At 35.7% G+C, this 27,307-nt stretch overlaps 2 protein-coding genes across 2 annotated transcripts; one reads left to right on the top strand and one right to left on the bottom strand.

Moving 5' to 3' along the window:
* Window positions 1–19: 19 nt before the first annotated feature.
* LOC144446883 (N(4)-(Beta-N-acetylglucosaminyl)-L-asparaginase-like) lies at window positions 20–11,148 on the bottom strand. The gene is made up of 10 exons (XM_078136728.1): window positions 11,045–11,148; window positions 9,481–9,528; window positions 9,124–9,236; window positions 8,074–8,137; window positions 5,279–5,330; window positions 3,955–4,060; window positions 2,782–2,857; window positions 1,508–1,615; window positions 681–814; window positions 20–216 (listed from the first exon to the last, which is right to left on the bottom strand). The coding sequence occupies exons 1-10, from the start codon at window positions 11,146–11,148 to the stop codon at window positions 20–22; spliced, it is 1,002 nt and encodes a 333-aa protein (XP_077992854.1).
* A 5,657-nt stretch (window positions 11,149–16,805) lies between these two features.
* LOC144446882 (N(4)-(beta-N-acetylglucosaminyl)-L-asparaginase-like) lies at window positions 16,806–25,679 on the top strand. Its single transcript, XM_078136727.1, has 10 exons — window positions 16,806–16,909; window positions 17,416–17,463; window positions 17,881–17,993; window positions 18,263–18,326; window positions 19,080–19,131; window positions 19,671–19,794; window positions 20,537–20,612; window positions 23,865–23,972; window positions 25,076–25,209; window positions 25,480–25,679. The coding sequence occupies exons 1-10, from the start codon at window positions 16,806–16,808 to the stop codon at window positions 25,677–25,679; spliced, it is 1,023 nt and encodes a 340-aa protein (XP_077992853.1).
* Window positions 25,680–27,307: the final 1,628 nt, after the last annotated feature.

The raw sequence follows: 27,307 nt of genomic DNA, 5'->3' as shown, positions 1-27,307 counted from the left end.
GAATGTCAAACTAGTGATATCAAATATACAAATACAAATAAGGAGCGAAGAACACAAAGAGAATCTTGCTTATTTGTATTGTAGCAGCCTCTCCAAACACTGCTTTCTTTCCTTCAACTGTGCAGTCCATTTTAAATGTAGCTACCTCAGACATAGCTCCCGTCATGTACGCAAATTCGACTGTGTGACCGGGATTTTTACGATAACATGCGCCACCTTGTATAAAGAAAAAGTAAAACTGACATTGTAAATTGGAGAAAAACTTACACTAGAAGCAACATTTTCGTTTTTCTCATCAAACATTCACTAAATATTGACCAAGTTCTTATGAAAAAGACATTGCACCTGTTAATTAGTTGACAGAATCAATTTGAGTTGATTTATCGTGTCTACAGCTACAAAAATTATTTTTACCAACAGGTGATGCATTACACTATTAATAGTAGATTAATTATTGTGTCTCACTAAACGTTTCCAAAAACACATTCCGGTTGTAGCTTTATGTACATCGAGATAATAACTTTTTAAAAGACAGTCACAGGACTATGTAAACAAATACATTTTGTCGAAAGATTTTCTCGCTAGATGTTGCAATCATAGAAGAATCCAAATCGTGAGACGCAATCGATGACATCGGCTCCCCATTTCCCCATTTCCTATTGACTGCAGAGACAACTTACCAACTTCCCCCTCTTTGTTTACAGCCATCACAGAGCCACCAAAATCGCTAAATCTGTAGGCAATTCGACTCAAAGCGTCAGCTGCAGCTTCAGAGGGACTCATACCCAGTCTCATATTCTCTACGGTTTGATAACTGGAAAATTACATAAAACACAGTTTGCATATTATGATTCTACATTGGAGAGTTCAGAACAAGTGTTAAAGGCCAAGTTCGGATTAGAATTAGAATTTAGGTGTAAAACCAGTAAGAGTGTGTCCCAAACAACAGAATGATCCCACGTAATAACTATGACTCCATTGATTAAATAACACTTATGTATTTAAAGAATCTGGGATCGAAACCTCATAAAGATTTCCCTATGAAGGAATGACATCAATAGTGCTGATGCACAGCCGCATACTATACCAGTATTTCAACAATTTTACATCATTTTGTCTAAGTGATTTTGGTATATAGCCAACACTTTTATCATTTGGCTGTTGCTATGGGTATGATTATATATATTGTTGCTATATATAATTGTGCCCATTGTTTGTATGGTTGTTCAAATGTCTACCAATCACTGCAATATGCCATGTCATCTGCCTGTTGCTATTAGTGTGGTCCTTGTCGCAAAGCATATATTTGTCAACCTGTCTTTTATCTATACATTGTCAGTTCGATGTTGCTATGGCGTGGTCCTTGTTTCAAGGAATGTTTGCGCTCAATCCTCAATGTAGAAACATCGAAACCCTAAATCTCAGTTTAGAAACATGTAAACAGAATTCCATCCAAACATCTAAACAGAAATTGAATGACAAAATTATAGGATGAAATGCCAACTACCTTGGCTTGAATCTCATCATGACATCACCATTGCCCGTAGCGGTAGCGCCGCCGATGTAATTGTCAGCATAAGCACCTGAACCAACTATTGCAGAATCGCCCACGCGACTGAAAATAAAAACATCCATCTTAGGGAAAAAGTTGGAATGTTTGACAAATAATCGGTGCTCTACTCAAACCAGGCTGTTATAAAGCCAACATGCATGGTCTGGCCTAGTCACTTATAATTATATCCTACAGTTAACTATATCCAACATTGGCAAAATATGTTCTACACGTATGTTTTCATTTCCTGATACTACTCTGTGGTTAGATTTTTAAAAAGTACTTTAGGAATGCCGGCTCATTAGAAATAGGTTAGGTAAAGTAAGGTTCAACAAAGGATCAAGAACAAAGGAACAAAGGACCATCAATATCCAGTTTTTGAGTGTGAAAATGCTGACTCATCATGAATCAGCATACGAAAATTCACTAAATCTCACTAACCAGCCCATGAATTTTCTCCAAAACCTAATCAGTTCTCGCCATAAATGTAACAAATAAGTGTGCAAAGTTTCATCGTGATCACTTGAGTAGTTATTGTATAAAGACAGACAGACAGACAGACATACACACACAGATACTTTTTGTCATTCCATTACATTACCTCTCGTTCTTTGGAGAGGTAATTATATGACATTTCAAGCTTGATTTCGTAAGATCTTACCTAATTCCCAAACACCACTATTTATAGATTTACATTTTTAAAACGTTGATCATTTAGCGATATTGGACACATGCGTTTTGTGTTCATCAATGTACACCACCAAAATACATTAAATTTAAATTTGAAGCTTGCAGCCTTAAGATACTGCCCAATTACCAAACCTCATTAAAATATGGAAATAACTAATTTGCAATTACAATAATCGTTATAGGACAGGTTTTTCCATCTTCAATGTATGTATTAAAACTATAAAGCGTGCATTCTTGCGATATTGCTTAATTACTAAAAATCATTAATTATGCAAATGAAGCTACACAATCAAGCCAATTACAAATCAGAGAAACATGTCTTGTTATCGTCGATGTATGTACAGATTATATGAAATTTGAAGCTTGCATTGATGAGACCTTGGCTAATTACCCACAATCCTTAGCCTGTTTATGTCGCGATCTGTTACTTTGCCTTGCTGTCTCACTAACCACCAGGAAATGGTAAAGATCGATATTGGACAAATCTTGGTCAAATACAGTTTAGCATATTTTCAAAGGAATATTAATGAATGTCTTACCCGGCTATTTTGAACTTAAGTCCACTGGTGGAGGTCCCGACTGCAAAATCACCATTTTTGTCAACAACTACCATACCTACAAAGAGAGAATTACCCCATGCCACATTGCAAATTATCCAAGTGGCCATATGTATGAGAAATGGGGTGTTTAGATTTCGATTTGTAATTGATAAAACAACGTTACTGTGTTTTCTGCTTGAATGAGTAATGTTTAACAACGTTAACGTTGCCCATGTCCCTGTTTGGAATTTAATAAAGTGCAAGATACTAAAAAAACTTGCAAAAATGTGGTTGATAAATATTTTTTAATTATTGTATTTATAGGTAAGGAAGGGATTTGTAAACAAACTGTTTTGCACGTTCTTAATCAGCATCCTCCCTCCCCCTCTACCACCACCACCACCACCACCACCACCACCACCACCATCACCACCACCACCACCACCACCACCACCATTTATTGACTCAATGTTTTATTTTTTTTTAGTAAAACATAGTAAAAGTTGTTTTAATCTTTCAAATCTAAATCAAATAGCCATTTATCATCCACATGTCTACTTTGAAGTACACTCCTTGGTGAGTAAGTAACCGAGGCCAAATTTTCCAAGGTTAGTATGCAATTATCAAAACCTTACGCACCTGCATTTACAGCGAAAGTAATACAATAATATATAATGTCGCCATCATGACAGGGTAGGCAGTACTCAAATAAATTGATATATGTATTAAGGAACTCTGTAACGACTGTGATATTTTCAAATGATTTAAAACAATGTATGTCGATAATGTCATCTTTCTATATAGTAGATGGTATACCCTAATACCTGGGCCTGACTATGGTGCTTAGACACAAGGCTGAAGTGAAATTGAAAAGGACGTATAGTCATTATAAACCGCACCAGGAGTCTATTGTAGTCAATGGTTTGTTCATTTTAATCTATACATTAAGGTCATATTAGAGGAGGATGTGGAACTGTTGAAGATGTTGACACGTGTATTGCAGGTTATAGCAATGCAGGTTTCGGGATCATTGATACAGGTATGTTGACTACGGCTGTTTCAAAACACTATGATCGTGTTTTTTTCGTCGATAGCTTTTAGCCTGTCTGTGGCTCCATTGCTCGTAGAGTGCTGCGTTGGTTGTGAATGATGGCTTTAACTGTCGCCAAGTACCTATCGTATCATGGTTATCTTCGTCTAGTTCAACCATTTCCCCCGTATTTGGCGTTTGGATTCTCTGGAATGGTCCACAGCTTTTAGTTGGGTCAGGTGTCACGTTCTATATCCAACACATAATAAATCAAGAATAATGACAAAAAGAGTATGAACAGCAGCTTCACGATATCAATCTTTTGAGTAGAGTCACGTCAAATATAGAGACATAAATCAAAGTTGAGACTGAGTTCATTGAAGCTTTCAAGGAACACGTTTAACTACACGAAAGCAGATTCCGTTCCAATGGGCTATTACTGGCTGTTTTCGAAAAACACACTCTAAAATATTTGTCAATCCCAAAACTGAATGAAACTTGAGGCACTGCATAAAAATAAAGTATCGAATATATAGCCACGAAAGTGTTGTTGCCTCGTTGCCAACTTTACTGTGTCACCTGAGTACGTCATAAACACAATTAGGGAGCCTTCAGTATTCACAAGGGGGGGGGGGAGTTGGGGGGTCACGTTTTACAAATCGGCTCTAGGAGGAGGGCCATATTTTAGAATATGGGATGGGGGGGGGGGGGGAGTCACATTTTACTTTGACTCGTTATATTGCCTAACATTGCATTATAATGTGTTTTTGTCCTCCCATCACTATCACCGGTTCCAAATCCCATCGATGTCATTCGGGTGAGGGTTAGAGTTAGGATTAGGGTTAGAGTTAGGGTTAGGTACCATGATATCAGACTACATCAAATTGCTGCTGACAATCATCTAATGAATTAATTTCTGCTGTGGTGTGAGGTGAGAAGTGGGTCTCAGAGGTGTAAAACGGGAGCAGTTGGGTAAAATAGGGATAATGCTGTGGATATGTTGACATCACTCCCGACGATATCAGGAGTGTGTCAATCTAATCATTGGGAGTTGAATTGTGGTTTTCAGCTCAGCAGTAAGATCCAAACTGTTACACATGAATATACCAATGCAGTGTCTTCACACACATGGACAAGGTGGTAGTAGTGGGAAATTATCCAATGGCTTTAAAACTGTCAACATTGGTGGTAGTGGTGGTGGGATGAAGTTCGTACCATTCATTCTTGGACGTCGACTCATGTAATTTTACATATCTTACAGCATTTAACTCATGTTTTAGCACGTCGGAGTCAGGAAGGGTAACATTTTTCGTAACAGCACGAACTTAATTTTCTCCAGCCCTCCACCTTGTAATTACTGAAGGCTTCCTTAATCAAATCAACCACAAAATGTTTTAAGGGCACAGTGGGTCAAAATGTACTGATAATATCTGAATTAATAACCCTCAGGCTGAACCCAATTCTTACCTCCCAAAAGTTGCTTGTACATGATTCCCTTCGCCATTCTGCATATGCGTCACTGAAACAGAATATTTTTTACAGATGTAAATGAGGAAAACTACAGAATAGGTCAAATGTAATTCAGATGTTTTGCAAAATGTACGCATAATAAACGATAGACAAGACTAATATGCTCAAAACGCATGGACATACATGTATATAGATGTTGTTACCGGAGTTTTCTGAAAACTAGCCCTGGGCCACTATTCGGAAAATCGGCAAAAACGGAACCATAACAGAGGAACTAAATAGAAGCTCAGGGCGATTATTTGGCAGTCAACACTCAACAGCTATGTGGCTCATATCATAAATAGGGACATACAAGTTTAGGGACACAACAATTAGGAAGACAAGAATAATAATTCCATTGATTGTATTATTGTTTTTATTCATAAAGGAGCTTCAAATGATTTATAGTAGACCCCCTTTCAATCAAATGATTTATCATGAAATGAAGTCTCCCACCAATGCATGTGTGTAGTGGCTCGTAGTGGCTCATTCCATTTCGGGTGTGTGGATTGCTTGTTAGACACATAACACAAATGCATTCCAAATCTGAGCATTAATGTTGCTTATTATCATTTACTTTTTCATGTATAAAACATTACACGATCAAAAATATACACCACCTGTTTCATTTTCTCCTTACATCCAATTAAGGTGTAACTAAAATTAATGTGCTAAGACCAACCCTAGAGAGAAATAATATGCGCAAGGCATTTCCCACCATATCTTATCTGTTACCATGGTTACTATCTGTAAACATAGGACGTCCACACTACCTCTCAAATAAGCTACAGTGTTCCATTTCTCAAGTACATTTGCGGTGTGGCTACCCATCTCGTAAATAATTTAGACCCAATCTGAAATGCGAACGGCTGTAAACTTTTAAATGGACAACACGGAAAATTGTCAATCTTTTGAGCTATGGATGTATAGGAAAACAACTGACCAGCATGACACAAAGTGAACAGTCTGATTCTAGAGTTACAAATAGTCAACGAAGTATCTTTTTTTAGCACTGTAATGTGATATTTGCCAAAGCCCCGAGGACTGGCGAATTTGAATTTATCTCGATACCGTCACACGGACTCCCTCTAGTCAGGCAATGTATGTGTTCCTATTTTTTTTTCGTGAGATTTTATAGGATCAACTTTGAAGGGGTCAGTTTTTTTGTACAGTTGTGATGGTTTGTTTGCAAATGTCTGGGTTTTCCCGACAAGTTTGAAAAAACTTAGTACAACTTTTGTCGTTATACTGCACTGTTGAACCATTATTAACACTGTTTTCCAATAATGCAATATTCTTGTCGCATATTTCTGTCAATTCCTGATCCTTCCTGAGATCCAAGTGAAGTTGTCATTCGAGGTTTTTCGTTTTGTCGATGCCTCAAAAATAACCATTACAAATAGAATAGAATTGTCAATTGACTAAAACCAAGCATGTCAACTTTATATTTATTATTATAAATTGGATATTGTTCAACTAAAAGTGGTGTACGTCTGAATATACAGATTCATACGCAAAATTCAAAGTTTCACATTAGCGGGACTTGGGACCACTAATTTTTTCAGCAGGACTACTGCATTTTTTAAGCACTCGTCCGGGGACCATCAGTTCACAAAACGATTTGTTCACCCCTGGATAAACTTGACATTAGTCTTGTACCGTTCGTTAAATCTCCATGAACTCATTTATACGTGACATTACTTCAACTCTCACTCGTTCACTTTGTGTGCACACTCACCATGCAAATTACCCTGACCTATTTTTAGACGCAGTGTGTCGCATTGACAGTGACGTCTGCGGATCTCCATGAGTCATCTGCTTGCTTGTTGACCGACCAGGCTCAGCACAAAGGTGTCTGTACCTACCTACCTTCACGATCACATCCTTCTCGTGGAAAAAACGCCCATTTTTTTTATTGAGACTCTAAATTTATGTTTTTTTTTCAACGGAACATTCGAACTAAATAAAAACTAATGTTACCAATATAACAAGGCAAAATTCTTGCCGTAGTGAATCTGAAAAACCCAATAGACGCCCACCTGCCAAATGATCGCCCATGGGCAACTTTATGGATGGGCTTGTTTTCGGAAAACTCCGGTATGTTATTATAGTCTTTATTATTGCCATTTGTATTTGCTGATGGAGGATGTGGTGGTAGTGGTGCTGGTAAATATGATTGTAAAGACCATCTGTACCACCACCACCACCACCACCACCACCACCACCACAGCCACCACCACCACAAACACTACTACCACTACCACTACTAACATGACCACCACTCTACTATCACCACCACCACCACCACCACCACCACAAACACTACTACCACTACCACTACTAACATGACCACCACTCTACTATCACCACCACTACCAACACCACGAATACTACCACTACTACCACCGTCACTACTACCACCACCACAACTACCACCACCACCACTACTACTACTACTACTACTACTACTACCACTACTACTACTACGACTACTACCACCACCACCACTACTACAATCAATACCACTGCTACTACAACTCCCACCACCACAACTACCACCACGACCACCACCACTACTACTACTACCACCACGACCACTACTACCATCACTACCACCATCACCACCACTACATCTACTACCACCACTACCACAACCACCACTACCACCACCAATATCGAAAATTATGAGAATAGTGACAAAGGAACTACATTAATTGCTATTGAAGATGATTAAAAAAATAATTTGAACTTACTCGGAGCCTTCAGTCGATAAAGATTCGTTTTGCAATTTAGCAAAAGTGTGAGCAAACTGTGTCGCTGAAAAAATCAAAGAAAAAAAATGCTTAAGGACACAAATTAGGGAAGAAAAATAATTTACGGTGGAGGGCCTGAGGAGAAAATGTTTTGGTTATTTTTTCGCAGCCCTCCTTTCACACTCTTAAACAAATCATATCCCCTTCCGAAATGAACCAAAGATTTTTCATAACCTATCCTCCAGGGTACGCATACTGTATAAGCGCATTTATGCAGTACCCCACCCCCTTCACATCGCATTCTGGATATATACAATTGTTTGGTACATTACATTAAAATAAAAGTGGCAATCGACTTCAGCACGCATATTTAATAAGATATCTCTTTACAAACAGACGTGGGCTTTGCAAGGTGAGGTCTCACATTGGACGGTAACCTTGGAGAGACTTATATTATATAGCCACAAGGGTTTTCCCTTCAATCTTGATTTTGGGCAGAAATAGTATCACCTACGATGAGCATTTAAAAGAAATTGGGACATGTATGTAGGAGACCATTTAGAAGCAGAACATTTCACTTCATAAACATTATTGAAAGCCATAGAGTGCTTGAATATTGTCTTCAGTACACCTAATTTTACTCTCCGTACATTATTGTATAGCTACATTGTTGACATATTAAACTATAAAGCGTTATTAAGGCAGACGAACACAATCGTTTGTTACCGACTGCCTTCATAATTAAGTATATCCCCATTTCTTTCATGACGGAAGTTACTCAAGTAAGGGGGAGGGGGGCTGAGAACATGCCAATTGTGTAGATAAGCTGGGAAAGGGCTTGTTATAGGAATCCAATAAAAAGAAGATAGAGAGGAGGAAAAGGAGAGACAGACAAATATGAAGAAGATTATATTTTGATTTTTTGCTTTTTTTTAGCCCCAGCGAAAAAAAGAAAGAATGTGTCGAATGTATGGTATTAAAGAGAGTCATTTATTACCTCTCTTTTAAGTAACGTTCATCAGTTGTTTGGCGACTCATCGCCATTCTTACCTAAATCTCCTACCAAAAGAGAATGTTTCGTATAGTCCATCACATATCTCGCAGCAGTTATAGCATACTTGACACGTCTCAAACCCCCGACTGCCCCTACGTTGTGTGTCTTACTACAGAATAAAAACAAACACATTATATACTTCATATTGAAGCCCCGATATTTTTATTTCAGCTCCAGTAAAAATCTTGGTTGATAATTTATATCTCAACGATTCTTAAACCAACAATTAACATCAATGAATTCCAGGTTTATAATAAATGCTATAAGTTCCAGGTTGATAATTTTTTTATATTCCATCCATTCCAGGCTATTTAGCATTTCTCTTGTATTCAACTAGTGTAAATGTAACTCACCCATCCATAATCATCGCATCCAATGTTTGTTCTCCGGTATCGTCAACACTGAAATTTTAAAGTATGAACTGGTACATCTCTCACCAGGACAATATCACCCCCAGATATGAACTGAAAGTGTTCACGAAGGTTAGTTTCCCCCCAAAAGCTGAATTATGACTAAGAAAATAATTTCGTCATAATACTAATCATGCATTCAATTGAGAATTATTTTAATTGCAAATACTTGCATAATTAAACGAGATTGACTGAATGCCTTTCGTAAGGGCGAATCCATAGACTTTTAAATTTGTTCCTACACACATTGTTGGAATGCAAAACTATGAGTTCTAGCTATCATACATGGTGTACCCCTTAATTGGAAAATTAAATATATGAACCTATATGATATTTGAAGCTTGCATAGTTGATATATTGCCTAATTATTAAACAATCTTTAATAATGATTAACCATATAGCTAATAAGTTACATCATCAAGCTTTAAATGACACATGCACTTCTTTACCATCAATACATGTACTAAATTATCTGAAATTTGAAGTTTGCATTCTTAAGATACGGCTTAATTGCCCACAATCATTAATTATACAAATTACTAATTAAAACTTTAAGAAATTATTCTAACAGGATATGTGTTCTTTGTTATGGTTGACATAAAAGCCAAATTATATGGAATTACTGAAAATCAATTAATTATTCAAATATCAGCAAACTTCACTGTACTTGTGTGCATTATTATGGTTGATATATGTGTACCAAATTATATAAAATTTGAAGCTTGCATTCTTAAGATATAGCCTAATTACCGAAAACCCTTAATTATGCAAATTATTCAATAAAGATTTAAACTAAATCAACAAATTTTATAGAACATGCTTGCTTTGTCATGGCTAATGTATTTACCAAATTATATTGAATTTGAAGTATGTGTTCCAAAGTTATGGTAAAAACATTCATTATGCAAATCACTTTTTCATGTTCATTGGATGTTTACAAAATCTAACCAGTTCTTTTCATTACCATGTGGAAGATGTGTACCAAGTTTTATTAGAATCGATGGATTAGTTTTTGAGATATCGTGCTTGACTCACAGACAGGGAAACAGGGAGACAGGCAGACACATACATACATACATACATACATACATACATACATACATACATACATACATACATACATACATACAGAGACAGACAGACAGACAGACAGACAGATACATAACATAACCTCCCCTTACTGGAGGTGAAAATGACGTAAGTAATTGTGCAACCTTATACAAATTCTTTCCAGGGGGTTTAATACACAGTATGTAGACCAGATATAAATGTATTTGAGCCAACGGTTTTTTTGAGATATTGATTCCTTAGCCAGTCCATTGACAAACCACTTCCTGGACATACAACACCAAACTCATAACTTTTAAGTTTTTCCTTTAATCTTACAAACGCACACTTGGTATAATTAATTCTTCTTTCTTAAGTGAAAAACACTTTATTTCAGTAGTCCAAAATATATACCTATTTCACATCCATATGGATATTTGTGGGATGCATTTTTACTCACCTATGTCCAACACCAGAGCTGCAGATATCACGGTCTTCTTCACATTCCTTAATAGCAGCTTCAATTGCATTAACTGGGCTTTTATCGTTTTCAAGTACACCCATTGCTTTAACGACAGAAGAGAATTCTAGAATTTCAATTACAGTATACATGACGTAAACAGCAATGAGGGTGGGCTAGTTGTATTATAGTGTACTTTCGTAAGCGGACCACTTTATTTTTCGTAAATAGTGTCAGAATTCAGTGGTCGGCGTACTGCGTAATCAACTTTTTATTGGCACTGTAATAATGTAAATAGTAATACTTTTTAGTACATGTAATAGGAAAAGACGTAAAGTTACACCGTTTTTGTACGACGTTCGAAAGGTTCAATACAAGCAACACTAAACCGTGATCGTCCGATACAATTACAGCATATCGAGGTTTACAAGTTTACAGGTGTGCGAATGGTACAAGTTGTATGACAACAAATACACGTTTTTTGTTGTCATCTCAAGGACTACAAAACAATCTTACTTATATCTCCAAAATAAGTACAATCACATGTTTGCTGTAAGTGGGTGTGTATTGTCAACGACCCCATTACACGACAAGGGGCGTTAACACCGTGTGATTTTATAACCTGATTTAAACTGAATGCATCATATAAAGGGCAAAAACCATAGATTTCTGGGTCTACAAACATTGTTGGAATGCAAAATTCTGAAATAGCTAGTATACATAATCGACCACTTAAATTGATAGTCAGTTATATGAAACTGTATGAAATTTGAAGTTCCATAGTTATCATATTGCCTAATTATTTAAAAAAATAATTTTTATTTCTGCAAATTAACCATACAGCTTATAAGTTACATCATCAACCTTTAAAAGAAGCATGCACGTCTTTACCATAAAGACCATAAATGCATGTACTAAATTATCATAAATTTAAAGTGTGTATTATAAAGATATTACCCAATTATCGAAATGACTACTGATGGATATTTACACATCACAATTAAAAACTACATCACCAACTTCATCAAACATGTATGAATTTTTATGGTTGATGGATGTATCAATGTTTTATGTTGTCATCTCAAGGACTCCAAAACAAGTACAGTCACATGTTTGCTGTAAGTGGGCGTATATTGTCAACGACCCCATTACATGACAAGAATCGTTAACACCGTGTGATTTTATAACCTGATTTAAACTGAATGCATCCAGTAAGGGCAAAAACGATAGATTTCTTGGTCTACTCACATTGCTGGAATACAAATTTCTGAACTAGCTATTATACATCATGTGCCACTGAAATGGAGAATTAATTAATTACATAGTTAGCATATTGCCTAATTATAAAAAAAAAATCATTTTTATTCATGCAAATTAACCATTCAGCTTATAAGTTACATCATCAACCTTTAAATGCTGCATGCACGTAATCACCGAAAATCATTAATTATGCAAATTATTCATTAAAACTGTAAACTATCAACAAAACTTATTGGACATCTGTGCCTTGTTATGGTTAGTGTATGTACTACTTTATATTGAAATTGAAATATGCAGTCATAAGATATAGCGTAATTGCCGAAAATCATTAATTATGCAATTTAGTCATTAAATCTTTAAGTTAAATCAACAAACTTTATAAGACATTCGCGCTTTCCCATGGTTAACGCATGTACCAAATTGTATTGAATTTTACGAATGCGTTCCAAAGAGATAACCAAATTACTAAAAACTATCAACAACATATGGTCATTAGAATCGATGCATTAGTTTTTTAGATAGTGTCAACAGACAGACGGACACACACATACACACAACTCAAGGAGGGAAAGAGATACAGAGATACAGAGAGAGAGAGAGAGAGAGAGAGAGAGAGAGAGAGAGAGAGAGAGAGAGAGAGAGAGAGAGAGAGAGAGAGAGAGAGACAGACAGAGAGACAGAGAGACAGAGACAGACAGACAGACAGACAGACAGACAGACAGACAGACAAACAGACAGACAGACAGACAGACAGACAGACGCATAACATAACCTCCCCCTTATGGGAGGTAAAAATCAATCTTTGACCTTGACTTCTGCAAATGCAGTATGTAGTTATTATCGTTCACAAACCTTTGAAATCTACACAGTGTAACAGTAAGATTAACTACATCGATAGTCTAGAAGGGGGCATTGTCAGGATGTCCTTGCCCTTCACACACCTTGCGAATTGATACAATACGAAAACAATCGTGCTGTCCGAACTTTTTTAAAACACTACATCAAACAAGACTTGTATCAAGGAGGCGTACTACTTTTTTTTAAAGCAATCTGTCGGCTTTATAAGAACCTATGTTGCCAATGTGGTCTAAGGTAAATGATTTGTATAAGTACAATGTACGCTTATTTTAGTTCCTATAACATAACCGACTTCAATAATTTAGCTTCAATTATTTATTTTGCAATGAACTATAGAGTGGAAACCCCCACCTACGAACTTTAGTGTTCATAACACTATTGGTTGGTTTGTTGGTTGGTTGGTCGGTCGGATGATTGATTGATTGGTTGATTGATTGATTGATTGATTGATTGATTGATTGATTGATTGATTGCAGTAAAATACGTTTCCTTCCTTTAACAGCCCGTCAACAGCTGATTGCGTTGGCTTAAAAATGCAATTGAAAGTTGTTCGTAATTATATGATAATTCGAATACAGAATTGTGTATGCAATAGTCTGGAATTAATGCAAGAAAACACATACCTATCTGTATGGAAGTTGGAAAATTCCAGGATACTACGACAACTGGTAAATCAGCACCGAGCACGCCAGAGGAACTGCTCAACAGTACGATCAAAGCTGTGGAAAAAATATCCATTTTCATTAAATGCTTTTACCAAACTATAAGTTGATACTCTGTTTCAAACTGAAATGCTTAAGTTTTCGATTTGATAGTGGAAAGCTGACTTATGTACTACAGAATTATAGGTGTGTCGACAGCTACAGTCTTCCATGTACTACTGTGCTGAACACGTTGCATAGTAATCGGAGACGGCCTAATTAATCAAAGTCAAACATTATCGACAAAGTAAAGTTTTAGAATGTTACTAAATAATGACACGTCACCTGTTACGTATCTCGCACTCAGTCTGTTCAACAAGTCAGCAAATATACCACCGTGACGGTATTTTTCGCCAATCATGTCAACACTAGTACAAGAAAGACAGTGAGGCCTCTGACACGCCTGTGAGTCTATGGTAAAAAATCAGCTGTTCACAATCAAATCTAAAGTTTTGCATTTCACACTCGCAGAACAACTCTTGCTATAGATAGGGCATCAACTTAAAGACCGGTCAAAGGCAGTTTCTGAACATGGATATCTATTGCACAGCTTTGATCATACTGCTCAGCAGTTCCTTTGGCGTGTTCGGTTATGATTTGCCTGTTGTACTGATAACACATAACTTTCATATTGCCGCACTAAATGGTAAGTGCATTAATTCCAAGCTATTTCATGCAAACTTGTGCATTCGAATTATCATGTAATGTTCAGTTCTTTATTTGTGGGCAACCAATAGCAACAACTATTATATGTAATTATATTTCTTATATTAATGTAAGAAGAGAGAGAGTGAAATGTTTTACTATCGTGTTTATTTCAGTCCTTTCTGAAGGCTTATTGTAAAACTAATCGAGCCAGGATATTCGGGACCTTTACAATTTGGGCATGAAAGAACAGTTTAATAATTAACCTGATGTTTACTTGAAAGAATACACTTTGTTGCACTCTCATTCTTTACCAGACCATACAAGTGTGAGATAACAGCTACTTTATTATCGTCTCTTGTAAGGGGAGGTAATGAGATGGAAATAGAATTTGTGAGTGTGTGTGTGTGTGTGTGTGTGTGTGTGTGTGTGTGTGTGTGTGTGTGTGTGTGTGTATGCATGTGTGTGTGTGTCTGTCTGTCTGTCTGTCTGTCTGTCTGTCTGTCTGTCTGTCTGTCTGTCTGTCTGTCTGTCCGTGTGTCTCACGTATACACGATATCCCAAAGACCATTGGACTGATCGTAATGAAATTTGGTATATGTCTTTAGTATAGTTACTGCAAGAAATGATTACATTTGTGCAAAGCATGTATATATTTATAAGTGAAATGACAGATGTTCACCAAAGGCCTATGAGTGGTAGACAGCGGTAACCTCTTTAGTGGTTTTGATATGCAGATATAGATATGTCATGAACAAGTCTTCATAAAGTATTTTATTTCTGTGTGTGTAACAGATGATGATGAAATGTATTTCATGTTCGATTTTTTACTTTAAGAATGTAAAGGTCGGGGTCAAACATAAAGATATTAACAGAAAGCTGAATTAAGTGACAGGTGTTTCTTTTTTTCTTGAACTACCTTACAAATAGCTCAAATATGACCATCATTCAGTAAGAAATGACATCAGCAGCAACATGTATTTATGTTGTGTGTTCTGTATCATCTTAAGAAATGATTTGAAAAAAAAAATAATTTACCACATTTAGATACCAAGTGTACAATAGCACAATAAGCAACAAAAAGGTTTGGTAACTGACCCTGATAGCCATTGTAATGAGAAATAACAACATAGAATAGGCAATAGGTGGTGAATTATTTGTGGGTTATGCAGTAAAGTGATTTTACATAAAAATGACTGTCATTAACTTATTATCCATGAAGGCCAAGGTTGAGCGGAAAAATACATGTAATATTAATTAATAATGTCACCAACAGAAAGGTTACATCTAATAAAAAGAGGTGTTGACACTTGAATGAAGGCTCTACGTATATATATGCTATCTTGGTAGAATAACTACTTATGTTCACCAGACATTTGGTTTGTATCCGACTATACCATTTTTTTTCAACCAATTCTCAATGATCGAAAAAAGGGGCCATGCATCTCTATATAATGTCATTTTAAAGTACAGTTTCAAGGTTATATCTATATATTTAAATTTGATTGCAGTGCTGCATACCAAGTTCTGTTAAATCGACTATTTTCTGTTCTTACTTTAGGTAAAAACCTAAACTTTGCATTCCATCAATTCTGTATCTATTTATGATGTTTTGTGTCGGTAGTTGTCTGTCACAAGTTTGATGGTGGGAAGCTGTAGCAATCTCCCATTAATGGGTGGAGAGTGAACTTTGATAAAAGTGTAATATAACGTGTGGATAACTAAATTAAATTCTAGTCATGTGACTGTATTTACACAATTACAAATGTATAACTGTCAGGATTGGATTGTCAGTATTGAAAATTACTTGATATTCAATTTTAGTTTATTAAAATAAGAGTGCTCTTAAACCATATGATGGTAACGCCCCTCGTCACTCCCACTTACATCAAATGTTTGCATGAGTGAACCTGTTAGACATTTGAGATATGAGTAAAGTTGTCTTGTATTCCTTCAGATAAGAATACAATTCATGAGTATTGTTATCATACAACTTTTACCATTCGTATATCTGTAAACATGGTCAAAGGGAGTCATTTATTACTGCAAAATACTATAATAACAGATGAAATTATTAGGCTAGCCCCTAGCACTAAATTTGATAACATGATCGCCAACACCTTCCCCTCACATTATTTGTACATGTCCACATGTTCAACATTTCTCTCAGTATTACTAAAGGGCGAAGGTGACAAATGGGAATGGAAAAACACCAAACTTTAAAACACAACATAGAATAGCTATAATATTAATTCTCGAAGTGACTTACGTAGAGATTTTCTTATGCTGTTATAGCGATGAATGCACTTCGAAATAATAAAAGCTCAGTTGATGCAATTGAAGAAACTATTAATGAGTGTGAACGCGATCGTCAAACTTTCCGACAAATGGTTGGAAACGGGTGAGTAAAACTTCATCTTACAATTAACCATTGTCACGAGATTTTGATTTTGGTTTGTTCTAAGTTGGATTTATATCACAATTAATATTACAGAAATATTGCATACCTTAGGTACGATAAAGGGTCTGTTCTGAAAGCAATCTTGCAGTTGACTGTTGTAACATCAACATTTTCTAACTTTTCTCTAAGCCTTGTGAAATCGGAACTAATAAGTGTTAGTGCACCTTGTTTGTTTTGAATGGCTGAAATCTCATCGTCGACTAAACTTTTATTTCAGACAATTCAGTAGAATAAGCTAGGTAACCAAGTACAATAGAGGTTGGTATGTGGGCCATGGAATTACACTGAGGGGCTGCTATGGGGTGCACGCTCCTAATGAAGCTTTGGCAATTGTGGGTCCATACCAAATGAATGTGCCAGGGTTTAGAATTGTAAAACATTTTCAGCAGTGCACATTGAGCAAAGCAATGTATAATACTGTGTACTAACATTATGTAAATTTTCAGTATTGACAATAATGGAGAACAAACATTGGATGCGTTGATTATGGATGGGTAAGTAACATTTGTACTACTCAAAATATCACACACAAAATAAGATTCATTTCACCACAAAAATTAATTATTCAATCGATCAATCAATCATTCAATCAAATAATCAAGTAATGAATCAATCAATGAATCGATCGATTTGTTTAGTATGTTCAGAAATGTCTGCAACATTAATTTCACTAAACAAATAAACCACAGTTAGATATAGGTAGTAATTGTTTGTATTGTAACGCATACCGAAAGTTAAATTGAGAACACTAACTGTATTTTGTTTAAATAGCTAAATAGAAAGAAATTAGATGTGGTATATAAAGTATCAACCTCTTATAGAGTTTACTACATTCATACTAAATAGCCAGGAACTAAACAAATAAATGTTACATCTAAAGCATTTTTTTCAATATGTATTCCACTATGTAGTAAGTCACATGATGTAGGGGCAGTTGGAGGTTTGAGACGTGCCAACAATGCTATAACTGTCGCAAGATATGTGATGGAGAACACGAGGCACAATCTTTTGGTAGGAGATTCAGGTAAAGATGACAATCCCTGAATTCGCAGCTGTTAACATAAGCCTGTTCATGTTCGTAATAGGTATCTTTTATATAAATCATAGACTCTCCACCAAAACAATGTGCGATACATTAATATAGATGTATTTATGTAACTGCATATATGATTAACTAATTTTCCCAATACGTCCTTCTATCTTCAGAACAACACTAATACCTCTGACACTATACCGTCTTACTAATGTTATTAACGTCGTGTCTGATCTTTAAACAATTTTTCACTCTTTCAGCGTCAGACTTTGCTCATAAGTTTGGTAATTTACCTGACGAATCATTACACACTGACCTGTTAAAGTAAGGCTAAGTTTTTGTAATATGATTTGATTAAATGTTCCGTTTTGTTACTATCCTCATTATTTTCGATGTTGGTGTTTGTGGTGTCATTGATGGTCTTTATATAATCTTTAACACCATCGTCACCACCACCACCACCACCACCACCACCACCACCACCACCACCACCACCACTATCACCACCACCACCACCATCACCACCACCACCACTATCACCACCACCACCACCACCACCACTATCACCACCACCACTATCACCACCACCACCACCACCATCACCACCACCACCACCACCACCACCACTATCACCACCACCACCACTATCACCACCACCACCACCACCACCAACAACAACAACAACAACAACAACAACAGCAACAACAACAACAACAACAACAACAACAACAACAACAACAACAACAACAACAACACCATTACCACCATGCATTGCATGCACTGATCAAGAAATATCATATTTCAGTTTGATGTGTTCCTTTATTAAACTTAATAGCTTGGCATAGCCAGTGAGCTACGTGTTGTGCAATACACAACGGCGACATAGGTTATTCGATTACGATGTGCTTTTATACAAATACACGTAGGTTAGAGGAGAAATAACAGCATTTTGAATGACTATAGAGATAGGCATATATGTCAATACAATGTATATCTAAGCACATTCATCATCTTGTCAACTGCTTATTCTAATTAACTTGTTGCTCCTTGATATTTGTTTAAACTTTGTTATTTCAGAGACAAATATGAACGCTGGTTAAGTAAAGAATGTCAGCCTTCCTATTGGGAGGTAAGAATTGTGTTTACCTTAATAATTCTTTAAACCAATATATTGACCAATCGCGCTCTTATACATGGTTCTGTAATTCATTAAGTCGACGACTCAATAATTTGGTTAGGAAGTACTCAGATGACACGTGGTAAGTATGATGTAAAGGCGATGACGCTTTATGCAATGCCTCGAGTTTAATTCAGTTTTGAGATTAACAAATATTGTAGAGTGGGTTTAAATAAATATTGCGCATGTTCAAACACAGCTAGTGATCGCATATTTGTAATGAAAAGAAAATCTGTATAATATACCTGAAAATACCATTCCTGCGTCCGTGATAACTTCAGTATCTCCTTGAAAGGAGGTGTTTAACCCTTGTCAAATTGTCACTGACCTTATCAAGTTTATCTATTTTTTACTTGAATTATTGTTGATTTGCGTGTTTCTGTGCGACTCCTCCAAAAGATAAGACCTCGACAAAAGGTCACTGACGTCGTGAAGTTATTGTTTTTCCCAAAATTATATTCTTGATTTATACGTTTTCACTGTTTATATAGAACGTGACACCTGACCCAACTACAAGCTGTGGGCCGTTCTCGCCAAACCAGACATCAAATAAACGGAGTTCAGTGGAAATGAACGGACTAGACGTCGATGAATTCGAATATCATGATACGATGGGTACATACCTCATACAACAAACATAACAGACTTTAGCGACGGCTACTGTTTTAGGGGGTAAACCTAAAACGAATGACAACTAGAATGACAGAAAACAAATGACAGCATTCACTCTATGAAAACAGTACTAGCGGAATGACACCCTCTACAGAAAAAAAGTGTGGAATGACAGCCGCCACTTTATAATACAAGTAGAATGATAGTAATTCCAATGTTTTGAAAAAAACGAATGACACCATCTACTGTATGAAAATGGAAAATGGTGGAATAACACCTTTTACTGTGTGTAGTATGGTCAATAACACCCTCTCCCCTATTAAAAAGTAGAATGACAGCCACCACTCTCTAATATAAGTAGAATGACAGCAATTCGTATAATGTAAAAAACGAATGACACCGGTACCTGAATGAATAATTTCTAAGGACACCTTTAACTATATTTAGTATGTATAATGGCACCCTCTATTCTCATAAATATACTGAATGACAGTCGCTACTCTATAATTTAAGTGGAATGACAACAATTCCTATGTTTTGAAAAAACGAATGATAAAACTAACTAAATGTAATATGTCATTCTAATAAAGGGGATCATTCATATTTTTAATAGAGTATAGGGGAAACAATTCTTACACTAGACCTGCAATTTATTTAGTTACAAACTTGTATATAGTAACCATTTTCATACATATGGCCTCTTCGATAAATTGTAATGTGACTTGAGACGGTTTTCTCTTTGAAGGTTTGGTGATAACTGACAAAAATCACGATGTGGCAGTTGGTACTTCCACCACTGGAACTACTTACAAGATAGCCGGGTAAGGTACTGTGAGATATCACCTAAGTATTCGTTGTATCGCAGGGAGCGCAGGAACCATGCTACAAACAAACAAAACAAAAACAGAGAAACAGACAAAACCAATCAAACAAACAAACAAACAAACAAACAAACAAACATACACACATACATACATACATACATACATACATACATACATACATACATACATACATGCATACATACATACATACATACATACATACATACATACATACATACATGCATACATACATACATACATACATACATACATTCATACAGACAAACAAATAAATATATAAGACGTAACGACCGAGTAACGACTTATAACATCCTTATTCTTTTGAATGAAGTATATATATTTTGAATTAAATATGCATATATATATATATATATATATATATATATATATATATATATATATATATATATATATATATATATATATATATATATATATGGGCCTGGATACCATTGAAATAATAATAATACAGTAGTATAGACCTGGATCGGGGCTGTAGTCTCATGCAACAGTTTCCAACCCTCAAAAAACACCCAAAAATAACAATCTCATGACAAAAAAATGTCAGATACATAATATAACTTACCATCACTTACTGAGTCAGCCCCTTTATTGACCTATCAACGAACGTGATCAATGAAATTGATGATTGAAAAATCAGTTTGAAACATCCTCCTCGACGAATATTCATTCGTACTAATTAATAGTATAAATTGTATGATACTAGCTTCCTAACCAATCAGGTAGTCCGTAACGTATCTAAACGGCGGTACAAAACTCAGGTCGGGTCTGGTACAGGTACAGGTCAAGTCAGGTATAGTCAGTGTCGACTGAATTCAGATCTAAAGATGTGAAATCCGTCATTATGTTTGTTGTAAATTTTTGACTACTTGTCAAGTTATTTTTCTCAGAAATTCGCCGTCAGCATCAGTTATGGTGTTTTTTTTCAAAATTGCCATGTAATTAATGTCTCCTGTTCTAGGAATCACATTTTCCACATCGATTTCATATTCATTCCGGTACGTACTGAGTGCATTCAAGAACAAACAACATTTGGCCATTACTTGGTAGGACATCTACACAGGACATCTACAGGCACTTTTAAGATGTTTCACATGAAAAACAAAAAAGTTAGCAGATGCTCCTATCATCAAATCATCGCATTTCGTGCAGTTTCAATATTGATTGATGACACAGGACAATTTGCACAACTAAAATATACCATTGTAATATGTTCAGGACAAGAATGTATGAAAATGGCTTGGCTAAATGAAGTGACAATTGCTCGTTCAAGAACAAAATGTCTTGGGAAGTCTGCATATTGTTGTCAGCAGCGATTTGATGATATGATCTGATATTATGATACCTAATTCTAACCCTAAGCCATAATTTAAGACCATGTTGAACTGTTTATTACCATGGTTACAAGAATGCTATTGTGATACATGTTTTGAGCACCTCATATCCATTGCTTTTAACAATGCAAAGTACAATGTCAACAATCAAAATGATGTCAATTTTTGAGGGTCCCTAATGCACCTATCGGCTATATTGCATGGAGTTTTCATACACTGTAAATTCCATATAATTTGCCACAAACATGTACATCAATCATAACAAAGTACCCATATCCTATAAAACCTGTTGGCATGTTTTTTTTAGTTGTTAGCAAAATTAATTATATTCTGTAATTAGGCTATATCTTAAGAATACAAGTACTAAATGTCATGTAATTTGGGATATATATCAACCAGAATAACGTATACCTGTCCTTTGAAATTTGTTGACATAGATTTTAGTTTTAATGAATCATTACGTAAATTAAAGATATTCAGCAATTAGGCCTTATTTTAAGAACACAAGCCTCAAATTTCATACAATTTGGTGTATTCATTGATGATAACAAAGTAAGCATATTTCTTATAGTTTATGATAGTAATAAGTTATTTGCATAATTAATTATTTTTGATAATGAGACCATATTTTAGAATGCAAGCTTCAAATTTCACATATTTTGGTACATCATACATCAAACAGAAGAAAGCGAACATGTGCTTTAAAGCTTGTAGTTTAATGAGAAATTTACATAATTAATGATTTTCGGGAATTGAATTATGCTATAGATTAAGATTGCAAACAAAAAAATCATATAATTTGGTACATGAATCAACCATAACAAAATTCACACGTGTTTGAAGTATTTTTATGTACGTTTTAATTATGAGATGTAATTTGCATAATACACTCATTTTTGATAATTCATTAATAGAATGCAGGCTAAATTTCGGATAATTTAGAACATGCATTGATGGTAAAGAAATGCATGTCTCGTTTAAAACTTGTTGATGTAGCTTATGACCTCAATGGCAATATCTTAAGTATGCATATTATATACTTAACCTTCCAGTTAAGGGGTACATCATGTATAATAGCTATAGCTCAGAATTATGTATTCAAACAATGTGTGTTTGAACCAAAATCTGTAGTTTTACCATTATGAGAGGCATTTAGTTTACATCTGGTGTTTGTTTTTAGTTTCACTCTGATCGACGTGTCTGAAAATACCAGAAGTGATATTCGTGTGAAACGTCATCAAAAATGATTGATCTCGACATAGGTATATGCTAATCTGTAATATTTCTTTTAAAAATATATTCAACTGCATATCAAACAATTACAAATTGAATGCCTTCCACCGATTTTTGTTCCTAATATAACGTGTTTATATTATCATCAACATAAACTGTACAGCGAAATTCACAATACCGTTCTGCTTAATTTTCTTACTGAACGAGTAAAGCTTTTTGCTATATTTTGTCTAAGTGAAATGAAATACACATGCGCTTGCCACTATACATATATCAAATGAACACTGCAGAGAACGATTACGCGTCCTCGAACTAAGAAAAACATTGGCGCCTGAATGTCTGCATGGCGTCGCAATACATTTAAATGGTTTTATTTCATTTTGAATAAATGTAGCAAAAAGTGCGAGCTTGCTATCGAAGTGTGGCATGTCCAATTGCGTGTTGGTTTCTGCGTGCTTGTATCAAACAGAAAAGCTGAACATTACATTATATTCATGTATCATGAAATTCCCTATACCAAATGATATGAATTTGAAGCATGCATTGTTAATATATATAGGACAGGTGTGTTGCAATGCTGTCATTCTTAATGAATTCATCAAGTCCTATGAAATTACAACTTTGTTCGATATTTTTCCAGTCGTGTTGGTGATGGTGCTATAGTTGGTTCTGGTGCCTATGTGGATAATGACATCGGCGGTGCTGTAGCTACTGGTCATGGTGATATTTTGATGAGATTCATGCCAAGGTATTCGACATTTTATCCAAAAGCATGTAATTTTTCTTCTTCAAGTTTTATACATTTAATATCATTATTAGTAAAACTACACTATAGCATAAATAATACCATATGCATATTCTACTACAGTGCAAGCTTAGGGGACAAACCAGAATTTACGGCGGGGGAAGGGGGCTGAGGAGAAAATGGGGAGGGGCGATAAAAATGGAGGTGCGAAGGGGGGCCATGAAAATTCTAATGGTCTGAAAGGGGCCACGAAGTATTTTATTCAAGTACGGTCGTTTACCAAGTACATTTGCATACCCTCCCCACCAGCAATCATGACGATGCTGTTTCGAAGGGCTAAATTTTTCGAAGTATAGGTTACAGCCCAATATGAAATACTCCTTGCAAAGCCCACATCTGTTTATTTGTATAGAATTCTCTGATTGTTATGTATGGACGCTGACGTCGATTGCCACTGCTATGTAGTGTACCATATTGTACATCTCCAGAATGTGTGTGGGAGAGGGTACCGTATGGTGTATGGTATGGTATGGTATGGTATGGTATGGTATGGTATTTTATGATATGGTATGGTATATGGTATGGTATGGTATGGTATGGTATGGTATGGTATGGTATGGTATGGTGTGGTATGTATGGTATATAGTATGGTATGGTGTGGTATGGTATGGTATGGTATGGTATGGTATGGTATGGTATGGTATAGTATATGGTATGCTATGGTGTGGTATGTATGGTATGGTATGATATGATATGGTATGGTATATGGTATGGTATGGTATGGTATGGTATGGTATGGTGTATGGTATGGTATGGTATGGTATATGGTATGGTATGGTATGGTATGGTATGGTATGGTCTGGTATAGTATATGGTATGATATGGTGTCAATGTATGGTATGGTATGGTATGGTATATGGTATGGTATGGTATGGTATATAGTATGGTATGGTGTATGGTATGGTACGGTATATGGTATATGGTATATAGTATGGTATGGTATATGGTATGGTATGGTATGGTATGGTATGGTATGGTATATATCGTATTATATTATTTCATATCATATCATAGATATACTATATTTTATGCAACCAACTTTTCAGTTATCAAACTGTGGAGAATATGAGAAGAGGTATGCACCCCTCTGAGGCCGCTGCTGAAGCTCTAAGTCGACTCGTCCACAGCTTTACATATATCAATGCTGGTGTATTTGCTACAAACAAAGAAGGAGACTTTGGTAAGTTTTCTCTGCAATCATAATCTCAATCTTAAAATTCTTTATTTTGCATAATTTATTATGATGAATCATGATTGAGAATGAGGAACTTATTTCATCAATATTTCGTCTCACAACATAAATAATCGTTCTATAATTCTAATACATTTTGAAAGTCTTTTAGACAAAATAAATTTGTTTACACTGCACTGTAACTGTCCTTTAATAATTAAAAATACTAAGCCTTCTTTTTAGAATGAGTTTTACCTTTAAGATCTTTCTCTATCCAAGGTGGAGCATGTTTTCTTAAAGAAGGACGTGCTGGTACTTATCAATTTATGTACATGACCGGATCGATGTCCAACGTATCTATATTTGAAATAGATTGCATAGTGGAGGGAAAGGCACCAGTTATTGGAGATGCTGCTACAATACAACTAAGCAAGATTCTATTTCTGTTCTTGGCTCCTTATTTGTATTTTTATATTTGATATCACTAGTTTGACATTCACAGCCTACTTGTCAGTGTATTTGTACGAGCTACTTATTTGACAATCTATAATTATGTAAGGTCAGTCCTGCTGGTACTTGACAATCAGAATCGAGTTCCGTCATTCGGCAAGACGATACAGTATCCACATCGTATTGTCCTCTACACCTGGATGTCTTTGCGTATTAAGGTAGTAACACTGATATACTGTGTCACAAATGAGATGTATGGTTTTCTTGGAATGTATATATCTATGATACTCTAATTAATGTGTGATGGGAGTATTAAACGTTACAATTGTACATTCAGCTGAGTTGTGAGTTTTATTGAGCGTCAATTTCCTTTGTACCATATTTCTTTGGACATTTACATGACTTGTACTTATTATAATACTGTCATGAACTGCACTGTACTGCACTATACTGTCCTATCCTGTCCTGTCCTGTCCTGTCCTGCATTGTACTGTACTGTACTGTACTGTACTGTACTATACTGTACTGTACTGTACTGTACTGTACTGTACTGTACTGTACTGTTCTGTTCTGTACTGTTTCAGAGTTTACCAACTTTGCATTAATTAGTAGATTGCTAATCCTAGATCAAACTCATTGACTAATTGCATAATTAACACATGGCACGATGAGAGTGTAAACTCCCAACAAACATCTGATTTCTAACATGAAGGGTAAGGTCAAGTTCATATAAAAGATAATGACTGTGACAGGGTTAGTGCTAATGCTAGCTGTTGCTATGTACTGTGTGGACTGGTATTGAAGTGAACATGACGTGGAACTTGTAACATACGAATAGTAAAATAATGACAACAGTTGCATTGCCTTGCCTTGTGGACAATTTGATATAGAATACCATGTAGACTATTCGAAAGCCAATGTAAACTATACTTTTCGTATATACTCACGACTATTTGTTGCCATGGGGACTATAATTCGTTGAATATTTATAGTAGTAAGACCTGTCATCGCCATCGCTGAAAAATATTCCTGCGTCCTTGATAACTTCAGGGACTCCTTGAAAAGTGAGTGTGGCCTTTAGCGACCTTTGTCTTTGACTTGTCCAACCTATAGACCCTACACGCAGGGTCTATGTCCAAACGTTCGTGACATTGTCAAGTTTTTGATTGTTTACTCTCATTTACATGTTGATTTGTTTGTTTGTATACGACTCCTTAATAAGACGTGACACCATGCACCAGTCAAAAGATCACTGACATTGAGAGGTTGTTGTTGACTCGGATTTTTTCGACGGAACAAATGTCCCAATCCTAGCTCTCAACGACTGTAAGTTGTCTCCCATGGTTTACGAATATCATTTCAGTACTTCCAGCCCCTGAATTATAGTTTTGCAAGCAAATGACAGAAAAGTTTGCAGCGATGTCAGTGTGTTAGCCTATGTTAGCTGACATGATGTAACATATCACATTGACTCAGATTTGATGATAATTGCCAAAAAAAATGTTTCTGGTCAGGACATATTATCTAAAGTGGTGCTATGGCGATTTTCTTTTAAATTCTCAACGAACCTTTCATTCAATTTACTATTATGACATATGCTGTTCTTTTTATTTAGTACTTTAGAGCAAGTGTGTATGTGAGGGCAGATGTCATTTGC

This window comes from Glandiceps talaboti, chromosome 15, assembly GCF_964340395.1.
Source record: "Glandiceps talaboti chromosome 15, keGlaTala1.1, whole genome shotgun sequence".
Taxonomy (NCBI): Eukaryota; Metazoa; Hemichordata; class Enteropneusta; family Spengelidae; genus Glandiceps; species Glandiceps talaboti.
The sequence above is the reverse complement of the archived record's forward strand: the minus strand, read 5'-3'. Positions and strand labels throughout refer to the sequence as shown.